We start from the raw sequence: 15000 nt of genomic DNA, 5'->3' as shown, positions 1-15000 counted from the left end.
ACCAAATTGATTTAACTTTTAACCATTTCGAGTAACACTGTTTCCATACGGACCCCCAGCGTTGGTTAGTCGTTTATAACGTGACTATATTTATAACTTTTATAACGTCCTCCAGTTTCCGGTTTATAATTCGGGTCTGCAGCAGAGTATAACAAAGGAAATGGCAAGCTGCAACAATAAGTCACGTTAAACCGGACCTTGTACCCACAATTATTTTTTACAGTGGGGCATTGAAAAATAAGGTGGATAAAGGTCAATATTTAGTACTTCCTGTGTATAGTTGATAGTACTTCCTGTGTATAGTTGATAGTACTTCCTGTGTATAGTTGAAAGTGTCCTGATGTAGTAATCCCATACATGTAGTACTTTGTGCAGGATAACACCAAGCTGAGAATGATTTGAACCAGAAGTCACACTGTATGTAACATCTCAGTGCACACAGCATACAGTAGCGACATCTCTCAGTGTGGAGCATCTGCCATTGCCATCCATCCACTTTAATAAGAGGGGAGAAGTGGCATGATTGACGGAGAAGTGGCATGATTGACGGAGAAGTGGCATGATTGACTGGAGCAGACTTGGATTTGACAGTCAAGTCACAGCTGTCAGTATTGTCTTGGCAGCATGTTGGCAGCATGTTACTGTAGTGTGCCGGCAGCCAAACACCACGTCAGCGGAGCGCCTGATAGAAATAGATGGGACAGAACGAGACAGACTGAAAGCTGATAGAAATAGATGGGACAGAATGAGACAGACTGAAAGCTGTCACTCCCACCTTCCCTGCTCTCCTGTCCTGTACTCTACGTTTCCTGTCAATAAGTTCAAGCAAATCTGATTTGCCTGAAAGAAACTGCTGAACGGCATGAACATAATGTCATCATAAATATTGCAAATGATTGTTGTTGTTATTATTTTGCATAGAGTGTGGCATAGAGAAATCTGCCACTGGCAAAACAATAATGGCGTCTGCTGAAGCAAGCGGTAAAGTTAACGTTAACGTTTGCACAGTCATAAGTGCAGTTATTACAGAATATATTCAATAACAATTAAACAAGAACAAGATTATGCACCAGCGGAGTTTCTCGGTGGAAAATACATTTTCGTCATTATTTTGAGTGGATTTGATTTAGATATGGCAACGCTGATTGGCTGAAGGAGTCTGTCTGTCAAGGCAAGTACTCCCTCCCACTGAAATCACTGTGGATGGGCTGGAGGCCAGTTCACGTGACCAGTAAGGTTTGACCAGGCTGACCAGTAAGGTTTGACCAGGCTGATCAGTAAGGTTTGACCAGGTTGATCAGTAAGGTTTGACCAGGCTGATCAGTAAGGTTTGACCAGGCTGATCAGTCAGGTTTGACCAGGCTGATCAGTAAGGTTTGACCAGGCTGATCAGTAAGGTTTGACCAGGCTGATCAGTAAGGTTTGACCAGGCTGATCAGTAAGGTTTGACCAGGCTGATCAGTAAGGTTTGACCAGGCTGATCAGTAAGGTTTGACCAGGCTGATCAGTCAGGTTTGACCAGGCTGATCAGTAAGGTTTGACCAGGCTGACCAGTAAGGTTTGACCAGGCTGATCAGTAAGGTTTGACCAGGCTGATCAGTAAGGTTTGACCAGGCTGATCAGTAAGGTTTGACCAGGCTGATCAGTAAGGTTTGACCAGGCTGATCAGTAAGTTTTGACCAGGCTGATCAGTAAGGTTTGACCAGGCTGATCAGTAAGGTTTGACCAGGCTGATCAGTAAGGTTTGACCAGGCTGATCAGTAAGGTTTGACCAGGCTGATCAGTAAGGTTTGACCAGACTGATCAGTAAGGTTTGACCAGGCTGATCAGTAAGGTTTGACCAGGCTGATCAGTAAGGTTTGACCAGGCTGATCAGTCAGGTTTGACCAGGCTGATCAGTAAGGTTTGACCAGGCTGATCAGTAAGGTTTGACCAGGCTGATCAGTCAGGTTTGACCAGGCTGATCAGTAAGGTTTGACCAGGCTGATCAGTAAGGTTTGACCAGGCTGATCAGTAAGGTTTGACCAGGCTGATCAGTAAGGTTTGACCAGACTGATCAGTAAGGTTTGACCAGACTGATCAGTAAGTTTTGACCAGGCTGATCAGTAAGGTTTGACCAGGCTGATCAGTAAGGTTTGACCAGACTGATCAGTAAGGTTTGACCAGACTGATCAGTAAGTTTTGACCAGGCTGATCAGTAAGGTTTGACCAGACTGATCAGTAAGTTTTGACCAGGCTGATCAGTAAGGTTTGACCAGACTGATCAGTAAGGTTTGACCAGGCTGATCAGTAAGGTTTGACCAGATGGATCAGTAAGGTTTGACCAGGCTGACCAGTAAGGTTTGACCAGGCTGACCAGTAAGGTTTGACCAGGCTGATCAGTAAGGTTTGACCAGGCTGACCAGTAAGGTTTGACCAGGCTGATCAGTAAGGTTTGACCAGATGGATCAGTAAGGTTTGACCAGGCTGACCAGTAAGGTTTGACCAGGCTGATCAGTAAGGTTTGACCAGGCTGACCAGTAAGGTTTGACCAGGCTGACCAGTAAGGTTTGACCAGGCTGATCAGTAAGGTTTGACCAGATGGATCAGTAAGGTTTGACCAGGCTGATCAGTAAGTTTTGACCAGGCTGATCAGTAAGGTTTGACCAGACTGATCAGTAAGGTTTGACCAGGCTGATCAGTAAGGTTTGACCAGGCTGATCAGTAAGGTTTGACCAGATGGATCAGTAAGGTTTGACCAGGCTGATCAGTAAGGTTTGACCAGGCTGATCAGTAAGGTTTGACCAGATGGATCAGTAAGGTTTGACCAGGCTGATCAGTAAGGTTTGACCAGATGGATCAGTAAGGTTTGACCAGGCTGATCAGTAAGTTTTGACCAGGCAAGCAAAACAGAACAAGTCCCAGAATGAGAAACAAATCTCATCCGAAATCCGAACAGTAATCTTTATACCTCACAACCAACCAAACTAACAGTTCAGTGATGAAGAAAGAAAATCTAATATAACATGATGTATCCCTAACTGAGAAGCAGAATATTGAAAATACTCCATCAAATAAAATGTAGGCGCTCTTCCTACCGTATTGAGCAGCTCCTTCAATATTACGTGAACATAAACCGACAGCGACGCTGGAATGTGCAGAAAGTGCATCTCTCTGGAGCTGCTTTGTTGACAGTGAATGAAAGGTTGATTTTGTAGACTCAGTGTTAGTTTGGGGCTCTTCTTACGCATAGACGAGCTTTGTTTCACAGTAGTACTGCTGACAATCCTCAGCTGGAAGACGTAGCCGTGTAGCTGGGAAGTCCCCCTGGGCTACTTACTGTTACCGTGCTCACAAAGACACCATCTCATTCTGCCTCCAGGCCATGAAGTGTGCCACGTCATGACATCATACTCCACACTGTTAGTTCTGCCTTTGGGCGGAGTTTCTGCTAGAGGACTGTTCTGCATTAAAACATAATAGTCCATATTAATTTATCATCACACTTGCTTTTACAAACACCCTAATACACTACCAGGTAGGGATAATGAATTGCTGTACCAAGTAACACTAAAGCTGTAACTACAGTAAGGCCATGTTCACATTACAGGCAAATCTGATTTTCTGCTAAAGTCATTAATCATCATTATCCTGATTGGTTTCCCAAATCTGATTTGGGAGTGTGTCTGCGCACTGCCACAAATCTGATTTGGGCAAGTGTTCAAGTCGAATCTGTGTGTCCAGATACAATGAGCCATTGAGCCAACATACAATGTTTCTGGCAGTGTTTGCATGTCTGCTCTCTGCTCTTCATGTCCCCGGCCCCTGCAAAACACATTCTCAAATCTGATTTGGGTGATCAGCGCGTCCACACTGAAGTCACATCAGTCGAAAGCAGATTGGAAACTACCTCCATTATGTGGTTTGGGACAAGTGACACAAATCAGATTTGGAGAGTCCAGACTCATAAAACCAATCTGGATAGAATCATTAATAGGTCGTTAAAGTTCACAAATCGGATTTGGCCTCCTAGTGTGAACATGGCCTAAGTAGATATTCAGTCATCACCACTGAAGTATTAAAAGCACCTCTGGTGTCACTCACCATATCAACTAGGATGAGACAATACTATACTATACTATTTTACCCATCATTTGAAGGAACTATTCTTTACATGCTGAAAGTTTTTTTTTCTCCCCCCGCTATTATTAACGCTAGATTAATTGTGTGCCTTGTATGATTTAAGGCAACACTTTACTATACAGTACATTTAATAACGCTTTTTCTACATAGTAATCAGTAGTGGTTTGTAGGAATGATGTCATCAGTGAAGTCACTCGTCGAGCAATTGTGATGTCTCCGGTGATGATGTCATCACCCATGGTGTGGGAAGCCACGCCCTTAGTATGCTGCCTTCAAATGGAACTTGTGAATTTGTGATTTGTGAATGTCCACAAAGACGTGAATACCAAATACCACATGGACTAAACACAACACTAGACTCTGTAGCTTGTTTTGGGTTCATCATTCAGCTGATGATGATGATGTCACTGATGTAGGAAGTCATACAGAAGACCTTCATATTTAGGCACACTGTATGCATACTCACATGCTCTCTCTCTCTCTCTGTGGATCTCTCTCTCTCTCTCTCTCTCTCTGAAGCCTCCATTGTGGCCCAGAAGTGGTGGTGTCAGATGCAGCCATGTATGGAAGGAGAGGAGTGTAAAGTTCTCCCAGACCTCACAGGATGGAGCTGCAGCACAGGCAACAAAGTCAAGACCACAAAGGTTAATATACTCTCTCTCTCTCTCTCTCTGAGCCTTCATTGCGTCACGCATGCACACACACACACACACACACAGACGCGCACACACACACACACACACACGGTCAGACCCACCGCTGTGTGACCCACTTCCCCTCCACAGTGTTCACATCTCTTCTCTGTTCTCTCTCTCTCTCTCCCCTCCCCAACTCGCCTCTCTCTCTCTCTCTCTCTCTCTCTCTCTCTCTCTCTCTCTCTCTCTCTCTCTCTCTCTCTCTCTCATATTTTTTCTCCCCCAACTCGTCCCTCTCTCACTCTCTCGCCCGTCTTGGATCCAACATCAAACGTTCTCTGCGGAAGCAGAACAAGGCCAACAACACAGATACACAGACGGACACACACACACGCACGCACGCACACACACACACACACACACACACACACACACACACACACACAGGCACACAGGCACACAGGCACACACACACACACACACACACACACACACACACGCGCACGCACACGCACACACACACACAGACACACACACACACACACACACACACACACACACACACATACACAAACCTCACAATTCCCTTCACCCCCACTTGCCCTGCTTGCTGGCATGTGACTGGCACACTATCTGTCTCATGGCAGAAACAACACTGGAGCAGTGACTGACTGTCCTATACGTTTATGTCCTGCTTCACCATGGATGCATCAGGAGCTGAGTGCACCAGCTGGGCGTACGCCGACTTAGAACTCAAAGTTACGACTAACTTAATGTTATGACTAGTGCACCATGTAGTCTTAAGCCCTGTATGCGCTGCGCCTGGGTGTAACTTTTACGTCTGGTATGGAGCAGGCGTAAAAGTTACACCCAAGGCTACTCACTGACTGCTGTCTCATCTTGATCTGCGCTGTCGGGACTGACAGCTCTGTGCTGTCAGTGCCGTTCAGTCCTGTGATGCGGGGGAATCTTCTAAAAAAAATATCCATCGATATGTGCTGTAAATGGACGTTTTGGGCGCAGGACCTCCGCTTGTCGGCGGATTTTTAAAAGCTGATGCGTCGGAAGATCTTTCCATTTCTTCCTGACTTCATCAACTCAAATTTAGCTGCGAGAACGTTGCTATGCTTTCAATACAACTCTGTAAGTTGGAGCTGTCTGTTAGCTGTCTCGAGCTCGTCTGAGAGAAGTGTGTTGCTTGGCAACAAGCACGTATTCACGTGAACGCGCACGTCCGCAGCCTAAAGACCGGGCGCAGCTACGACCGTGGTAAGTCAGGCTTGGTGCACTCTGTGTAAATTCAAATCACAAAGCCGGGCGTAGCTAAGACCGGCGTAACAGTTAAGACTGACTTTTTTAAGCCCAGCTGTGCACTCGCACTCGGCTCAGAAGAGCTGGATCAGAGATTGAAAATGACCGTCCATTCATTTGAATGTAAGCTGCTCACCAGCATGAAGCATTTTGAAGGGTTTACTCATGTATGTACGTGTCATGGCCGACATGTGTGAGCGCACTGCTTCTTATGGAAAAACAAACCATTATTTCACCATTTCTGACAGCAGGGGTCACTGTCCTGCAGCCAGCAGCACCTTCTGCGCTCACACAGTTCGGTGGTCATAGACTTTGGTGACACGACCTACTCTAAAAAGGAAGCGGCGTTGACCGGGCACAAAGGCCTCCTGTGGCCTAGATGCGCGTTCTTGGAGCTCCAGAAAGTACAGCTGTATAATATACTATGGCTCTTGGTGACTTCTGAAGAAAAACCCACCCAATGGTTTACAACGTGATCATTAAAACAGTTCAGTCAGGACCACTTTAGTCCAAAACACAAGACCACTGAGATCAATTTAAAGCTTTTATTAGCATGAGTTCTATTTGGCGGTATGGCTCTGTTCTGGAGAGCGGCAGCAGCAGATTCTGGGAGCTCCTTGCCCCTCCATGAGCAACATGGAATAGCCTTAAGGCAAGGAGAGCAACAAAAGACCCCCAGATACAGAACAGAGCCAGCAACAATGACAACAGAAATGACATTATTTTAAGTCAGACACAGCATGAAAGGAGGAGCTGGGGAGGAGGTGCGTTGCAAACAGCTTGCAGATGAAGCAGCCATGTTAGGCAGCAGACTGGAGCAGAATTAAAGAGTGCGCCCTGTTTGAGTTGAGCCAATCGAATGCGTCAGCTGAGCAGTCAGCTGATGTGGGCTGGGTTTGAGATCATCTCCTAATCAGCTGTGGGCTGGGTTAGGGCTGCTCGATAAATCGATTTTGAATCGTAATCGAATTAATTAGTTAGGACGATGTTAAAAAAATGAAAATCGTAAAATCGATTTTTACTTTAACACGTTAACTGCCAACGACGTATTGATACGTCAAGCAGAATCCAACCGTTGACTGCCAGCGACGTATTGATACGTCAAAAAAAAATCGTTTTTTTTTTTTTGACGGTGGGGCGTTGATCAATCCCTTTTACGTCTCCTATACAATTATTGGAGGTATTGAATGTGTATAATCTATTTTACCGACCCACTAAGTGTTGACAGTGCTCCCCCAGATGAGCGAAATCAAAGAAAAAACTGCCGCGGGAGCAAGCCATTCAAGGAAATGGCGAGGCGATTTTACAGTAATCCAGACTTGTCTTGCCCGAGAGCGGCCGCGCAGGCAGCAGCACACAGAGAGCGGAGAGCGATTTGCAAAATAGATTATAGGTGAAACACACTTTGAAACACCTCAGAAAGGCCAGAATCAACATCTGCCCATCGCCCACGCATTCCCCGGCCCATCTTGACTCGCACAAGGAGCGTCCGCACGCAGGCAAGCAGGCAGGCAGGCACGCAGGCAGGCAGGCAGGCGGCAGCAACGCGCTTCTGACACGCCCGCTGTAGAGCCAGGAGGAAGGAGGAGAAGACACACGGAGGGAGGAGTTTGAATGAGAGGGGTGTTTCCTGCTGTTATGGAGGAAATTACTGTTCAAAACTATTGTTTAGAATGTCTGACGGTCTTACTGATGCCAAAAATGAATGGTTAAAGTGACTGTTCTATCGAATTTCACAAAAAGCCATTTATCTCTGAATAAATTTCCAGACGCTGAAACCATGCTGTACTCAACGGCTAATATCTACATAACTACTAACTCTACAAACTAACTCTTTTAGACAGAGAAAGCACACATTCTATTAGTACTTTTCTGAACTTTGTGTTCACAAAGTCCAACCAGAAAATTATGCTCGGCTCTTGTAAAATGAGCCAGAATCCTCAAAAAAAGGCCTGGCAGAAGCTACCTACAGTAAAAAAACTAGAACGACCGCAACGCGGACTTATGCCTCCGCCATTAGTTCATTCTTGAGTCCAAGTGGATGTTGGAGCCAAATTGGAAGAAATTGCATCAAGGCGTTTCTTTGCAGAATTGGATATTTGAGCCAAATGTGAAGAAATTTAGTCAAGGTGTTACTGAGATATGGCGTTACCGAGCTTGAAAATGGCATTTGTTAGGTCATTGTGACCTTGACCTTTGACCTTTGATAACCAAAATGGAATCAGTTCATCCTTGAGCCTAAGTGAATGTTTAAGGCGAATCTGATGAAATTCCGTCCAGGCGTTCCTCAGATATCGCGTTAACAAGCTTGAAAATGGCATTTGAGAGGTCACAGTGACCTTGACCTTTGACCTTTGACCACCAAAATCTAATCAGATCATCCTTGAGCCTAATTGAATGTTTAAGGTGAATGTGATGAAATTCCGTCCAGGCGTTCCTCAGATATCGCGTTAACAAGCTTGAAAATGGCGTTGGAGAGGTCACAGTGACCTTGACCTTTGACCACCAAAATCTAATCAGATCATCCTTGAGCCTAAGTGAATGTTTAAGGCGAATCTGATGAAATTCCGTCCAGGCGTTCCTCAGATATCGCGTGAACAAGCTTGAAAATGGTGTTGGAGAGGTCACAGTGACCTTGACCTTTGACCTTTGACCACCAAAATCTAATCAGATCATCCTTGAGTCTAAGTGAATGTTTAAGGCGAATCTGATGAAATTCCGTCCAGGCGTTCCTCAGATATCGCGTTAACAAGCTTGAAAATGGCGTTCGAGAGGTCACAGTGACCTTGACCTTTGACCTTTGACCACCAAAATGTAATCAGATCATCCTTGAGCCTAAGTGAATGTTTAAGGCGAATCTGATGAAATTCCGTCCAGGCGTTCCTCAGATATGGCGTTAACAAGCTTGAAAATGGCGTTCGAGAGGTCACAGTGACCTTGACCTTTGACCACCAAAATCTAATCAGATCATCCTTGAGCCTAAGTGAATGTTTAAGGCGAATCTGATGAAATTGCGTCCAGGCGTTCCTCAGATATCGCGTTAACAAGCTTGAAAATGGTGTTCGAGAGGTCACAGTGACCTTGACCTTTGACCTTTGACCACCAAAATCTAATCAGATCATCCTTGAGTCTAAGTGAATGTTTAAGGCGAATCTGATGAAATTCCGTCCAGGCGTTCCTCAGATATCGCGTTAACAAGCTTGAAAATGGCGTTCGAGAGGTCACAGTGACCTTGACCTTTGACCTTTGACCACCAAAATGTAATCAGATCATCCTTGAGCCTAAGTGAATGTTTAAGGCGAATCTGATGAAATTCCGTCAAGGCGTTCCTCAGATATCGCGTTAACAAGCTTGAAAATGGCGTTCGAGAGGTCACAGTGACCTTGACCTTTGACCTTTGACCACCAAAATCTAATCAGATCATCCTTGAGCCTAAGTGAATGTTTAAGGCGAATCTGATGAAATTCCGTCAAGGCGTTCCTCAGATATCGCGTTAACAAGCTTGAAAATGGCGTTCGAGAGGTCACAGTGACCTTGACCTTTGACCTTTGACCACCAAAATCTAATCAGATCATCCTTGAGCCTAAGTGAATGTTTAAGGCGAATCTGATGAAATTCCATCAAGGCGTTCCTCAGATATCGCGTTAACAAACATCCGTACGGACGTACGGACGGCCGGCCGTACGGACGGACAACCCGGATCCATAATGCCTTCGGCCTGGCTTCGCCGGCGGAGGCATAAAAACGGCTGGCAGTCAATGTGTTAACACATTCACTGCCAGCCGTTTTTCAATACTGTAGTTAGCTTCTGCCAAGTTTTTTTTTTGAGGATTCTGGCTCATCTTTCAAGAGCCGAGGATTCGTTTCTGTTAGGATTTTGTGAACACACAATATCTCAAAAGAACTAATAGAATGTGTGCTTTCTCTGTCTAAAAGAGTTAGTTTGTAGAGTTAGTAGTTATGTAAGCATTAGCAGTTGAATACAGCATGGTTTCAGCGTCTGAAAATTTATTCTGAGATAAACGGCTTTTTGTGAAATTCGATAGAACAGTCACTTTAACCATTCATTTTTGGCATCAGTAAGACGTCAGACATCTAAACAATAGTTTTGAACAGTAATTTCCTCCATAACAGCAGGAAACACCCCTCTCCTTCAAACTCCTCCCTCCGTGTGTGTTCTTCTTGGCTGCAGCGGGCGTGTCACAAGCTCGTTGCTGCTGCTGCTGTAACCTCGCGTCACCAGGCTCACTGCTTTGCTGCTGCTCCTGTCTGCTGGCGGCCGCTCGGCAAGTCTGGATATGGGCTCGCTCGTTTCTTGCGGTTTCGGTTGAGAGCTTTGATGAAGCTTTTGCGATTCTGGTCTTATTTATGCTGCGTGTTTCAAAGTGTCTTGCACCCATAATCTATTATGCAAATTTGCAATCCCCCCCCGCCAGCTCCCAAACGCGAAAGCGAAAGCGTTTTCGCCAATCCATTTTCATGAGAATGGCTTCCTCACACTGCTTTTTGCTTGCCTTCCTCTAGTTTGGAGAGCACTGTCGCCACTTAGTGGGTCAGTGGAATGGGTTGTACACGTTCGGTGGCTCCAATATTTTTATAGGAGACGTGGGGAGCGTTGATCCACGTCCCACCGTCAAATTTTTTTTTTTTTTTTTTTAAGCCGAGATATCTCGTCATTGGCAGTCAACCGTTGGATTTCATAAGCCGAGATATCTCGTCAATGGCAGTGAACGTGTTAAGTAGGGTAATTACGTTACGGCAGGGCGGCTCTCTCTCATGTACGCGTGCTGCTTACTCGTCCCTTCTCCCCGCTGTAAAGTCTCTCTGGAGGCTGTGACTACAAGCAACAGCCAGGAAGTTAGGCATAGCAAGTTAGGCTAAAACAGGAAGTTGGGTTGTTCTGCCTTCAGAGTAAAAGCGTAATTTGTCACTTATGAAAAAAAGAGATAGAAAAAGAGCTCTTCAGGGCAACAAATGTTTAGAGACATATAATAGTATAAAAAAATTGAAATCGAAATTGAAAATCGAGTTTTGAGAGAAAATAATCGTTAATAAAACATTTAGGCAAAATCGAACAGCCCTATAGGCTGGGTTTAAGATGGGCTTGACATTCGTGACCTGCCTGAACTACAGCGATGCTCAATTTGATTATTTATTTATCTTTTTACTTTGAGTGATGCCCAGAATTGTTTTCCATGAGTTTTAGAGCTGCTTCTTTTGAATTTGCTACAGTACAAGAGAGAGCCTGAGGCCTGAAGCCTGGGGGCCGCGCTGCGCCCACCACTTCGTCTGTATCCTCAGTGTGTGTGTGTGTGTGTGGTGTGTGTGTGTGTGTGTGTGTGTGTGTGTGGTGTGTGTGTGTGTGTGTGGTGTGTGTGTGTGTGGTGTGTGTATGTGCATGTGGTGTGGTGTGTGTGGTGTGTGTATGTGCATGTGGTGTGTGTGCATGTGGTGTGGTGTGTGTGGTGTGTGCATGTGGTGTGTGTGCATGTGGTGTGTGTGTATGCGTGTGCTGTGTGTGTATGTGTGTGTGTGTGGTGTGTGTGTGTGTGTGGGTGTGGTGTGTGTATGTGTATGTGTGTGTGTGGTGTGTGTATGTGGGTGTGCGTGGGCGCACGTGCGTGCATGGTCCGTCTATCTTTCTGCTCGGCCCCCCTTGGCACTTGTTGGCTTCTCTACACCTCTCTACCTGACCTGAGCAGGCACTGAGCTGTCTGTCATGGTGTGTGTGTGTGTGTGTGTGTGTGTGTGTGTGTGTGTGTGTGTGTGTGTGTGTGAGTGAGTGAGTGAGTGAGTGAGAGAGAGAGAGAGAGAGAGAGAGAGAGAGAGAGAGACACTCACCTCTCGTCCCTGTATGTCTCTGTTTCTAACCCTCTCCCTTCTCAGCCTCCATTATTCATGGTTGGGTGCGGACCTTTGTTTTCTGCCTAAATAATAGATTGCAGGCGTGGTCGGAGGAGGGGAGAGTGCTCTCTCTCTCTCTCTCTCTGAAACACTTTCTCTCCCTCTCTCTCTCTCTGAAACACTTTCTCCCTCTCTCTCTGAAACACTCTCTCTCCCACTTTCTCTCTCTCTCTCTCTCCCTCTCCCTCTTTCTCTGAAACACTCTCTCCCTCCCTCTCTGAAACACTCTCTCCCTCTTTCTCTGAAACACACTCTCTCTCTCTCTGAAACACTCTCTCTCCCTCTCTCTCTCTCTGAAACACTCTCTCTCCCTCTCTCTCTCTCTGAAACACTCTCTCTCCCTCTCTCTCTCTCTGAAACACACTCTCTCTCTCTCTGAAACACTCTCTCTCCCTCTCTCTCTCTCTGAAACACTCTCTCTCCCTCTCTCTCTCTCTGAAACACTCTCTCTCCCTCTCTCTCTCTCTGAAACACACTCTCTCTCTCTCTGAAACACTCTCTCTCCCTCTCTCTCTCTCTGAAACACTCTCTCTCTCTCTCTCTGAAACACACTCTCCCTCTCTCTCTGAAACACTCTCTCCCTCTCTCTCTGAAACACTCTCTCCCTCCCTCTCTGAAACACTCTCTCCCTCTCTCTCTGAAACACTCTCTCCCTCCCTCTCTGAAACACTCTCTCCCTCTCTCTCTGAAACACTCTCTCCCTCCCTCTCTGAAACACTCTCTCTCCCTCTCTCTCTCTCTGAAACACTCTCTCCCTCTCTCTCTGAAACACACTCTCCCTCTCTCTCTGAAACACTCTCTCCCTCTCTCTCTGAAACACTCTCTCCCTCCCTCTCTGAAACACTCTCTCCCTCTTTCTCTGAAACACACACTCTCTCTTTCTCTGAAACACACTCTCTCTCTGAAACACACTCTCTCTCCCTCCCTCTCTGAAACACTCTCTCCCTCTTTCTCTGAAACACACTCTCTCTCTCTGAAACACACTCTCTCTCCCTCCCTCTCTGAAACACTCTCTCCCTCTTTCTCTGAAACACACGCTCTCTCTGAAACACTATCTCTCCCTCTCTCTCTGAAACACTCTCTCCCTCTCTCTCTGAAACACTCTCTCCCTCTCTCTCTGAAACTCTCTCTCTCTGAAACACTCTCTCTCCCTCCCTCTCTGAAACACTCTCTCTCTCTCCCTCTGTCTCTGAAACACTATCTCTCCCTCTCTCTCTGAAACACTCTCTCCCTCTTTCTCTGAAACACTCCATCTCTCTCTCTCTCTGAAACACACTCTCTCTCCCTCCCTCTCTGAAACACTCTCTCCCTCTTTCTCTGAAACACTCTCCCTCTCTCTCTCTCTCTGAAACACACTCTCTCTCCCTCTCTCTCTGAAACACTATATCTCCCTCTCTCTCTGAAACTCTCTCCCTCTCTCTCTGAAACTCTCTCTCTCGTGCGTTCTTCTCCCATAGCGATCTGAGCTCATTAAACATTCTTTCCCTTCTCCTCCTCCGCTCAGCCGGCAAAGTGCAACTCGCCCTCTCTCACGTCACACGCCTCTCTCACGTCACACGCCTCTCTCACGTCACACGCCTCTCTCACGTCACACGCCTCTCTCACGTCACACGCCTCTCTCACGTCACATGCCTCTCTCACGTCACATGCCTCTTTCACGTCACACGCCTCTCTCACGTCACACGCCTCTCTCACGTCACATGCCTCTCTCACGTCACACGCCTCTCTCACGTCACACGCCTCTCTCACGTCACACGCCTCTCTCACGTCACACGCCTCTTTCACGTCACACGCCTCTCTCACGTCACATGCCTCTCTCACGTCACATGCCTCTTTCACGTCACACGCCTCTCTCACGTCACACGCCTCTCTCACGTCACACGCCTCTCTCACGTCACACGCCTCTCTCACGTCACACGCCTCTCTCACGTCACACGCCTCTTTCACGTCACATGCCTCTCTCACGTCACATGCCTCTCTCACGTCACATGCCTCTTTCACGTCACACGCCTCTCTCACGTCACACGCCTCTCTCACGTCACACGCCTCTCTCACGTCACACGCCTCTCTCACGTCACACGCCTCTCTCACGTCACACGCCTCTCTCACGTCACACGCCTCTTTCACGTCACACGCCTCTCTCACGTCACATGCCTCTCTCACGTCACACGCCTCTTTCACGTCACACGCCTCTCTCACGTCACACGCCTCTCTCACGTCACACGCCTCTCTCACGTCACACGCCTCTCTCACGTCACACGCCTCTTTCACGTCACATGCCTCTCTCACGTCACATGCCTCTCTCACGTCACACGCCTCTCTCACGTCACATGCCTCTCTCACGTCACATGCCTCTTTCACGTCACATGCCTCTCTCACGTCACACGCCTCTTTCACGTCACACACCTCTCACGTCACACACCTCTCTCACGTCACACGCCTCTCTCACGTCACACGCCTCTCACGTCACACACCTCTCTCACGTCACACGCCTCTCTCACGTCACACGCCTCTCTCACATCACACACCTCTCTCACGTCACACGCCTCTCTCACGTCACACGCCTCTCTCACGTCACACGCCTCTCTCACGTCACACGCCTCTCTCACGTCACACGCCTCTCTCACGTCACACGCCTCTCTCACGTCACACGCCTCTCTCACGTCACACGCCTCTCTCACGTCACACGCCTCTCTCACGTCACACGCCTCTCTCACGTCACACGCCTCTCTCACGTCACACGCCTCTCTCACATCACACGCCTCTCTCACATCACACGCCTCTCTCACGTCACACGCCTCTCTCACGTCACACGCCTCTCTCACGTCACACGCCTCTCTCACGTCACACGCCTCTCTCACGTCACACGCCTCTCTCACATCACACGCCTCTCTCACGTCACACGCCTCTCTCACGTCACACGCCTCTCTCACGTCACACGCCTCTCTCACGTCACACGCCTCTCTCACATCACACACCTCTCTCACATCACACGCCTCTCTCACGTCACACGCCTCTCTCACGTCAC

General features: G+C 47.3%; 1 protein-coding gene across 1 annotated transcript in view; it reads left to right on the top strand.

Annotated features, from left to right (window-relative positions):
- Positions 1–15000, top strand: part of LOC310780701 (chemokine-like protein TAFA-2) — a gene marked incomplete at both ends in the record, with an annotated part of 174035 nt that overhangs the window by 44371 nt on the left and 114664 nt on the right. The window contains one exon of the mRNA XM_083641212.1: positions 4642–4766. Within this exon, the coding sequence (XP_083497338.1) occupies positions 4642–4766 (125 nt within the window). The remainder of the gene's footprint in view (positions 1–4641; positions 4767–15000) is intronic.

This window comes from Poromitra crassiceps, assembly GCF_964638095.1.
Source record: "Poromitra crassiceps genome assembly, chromosome: 8".
In the NCBI taxonomy this organism is placed as follows: Eukaryota; Metazoa; Chordata; class Actinopteri; order Beryciformes; family Melamphaidae; genus Poromitra; species Poromitra crassiceps.
Note: the sequence above shows the minus strand (reverse complement) of the source record. Positions and strands in the feature narration are given on the sequence as shown.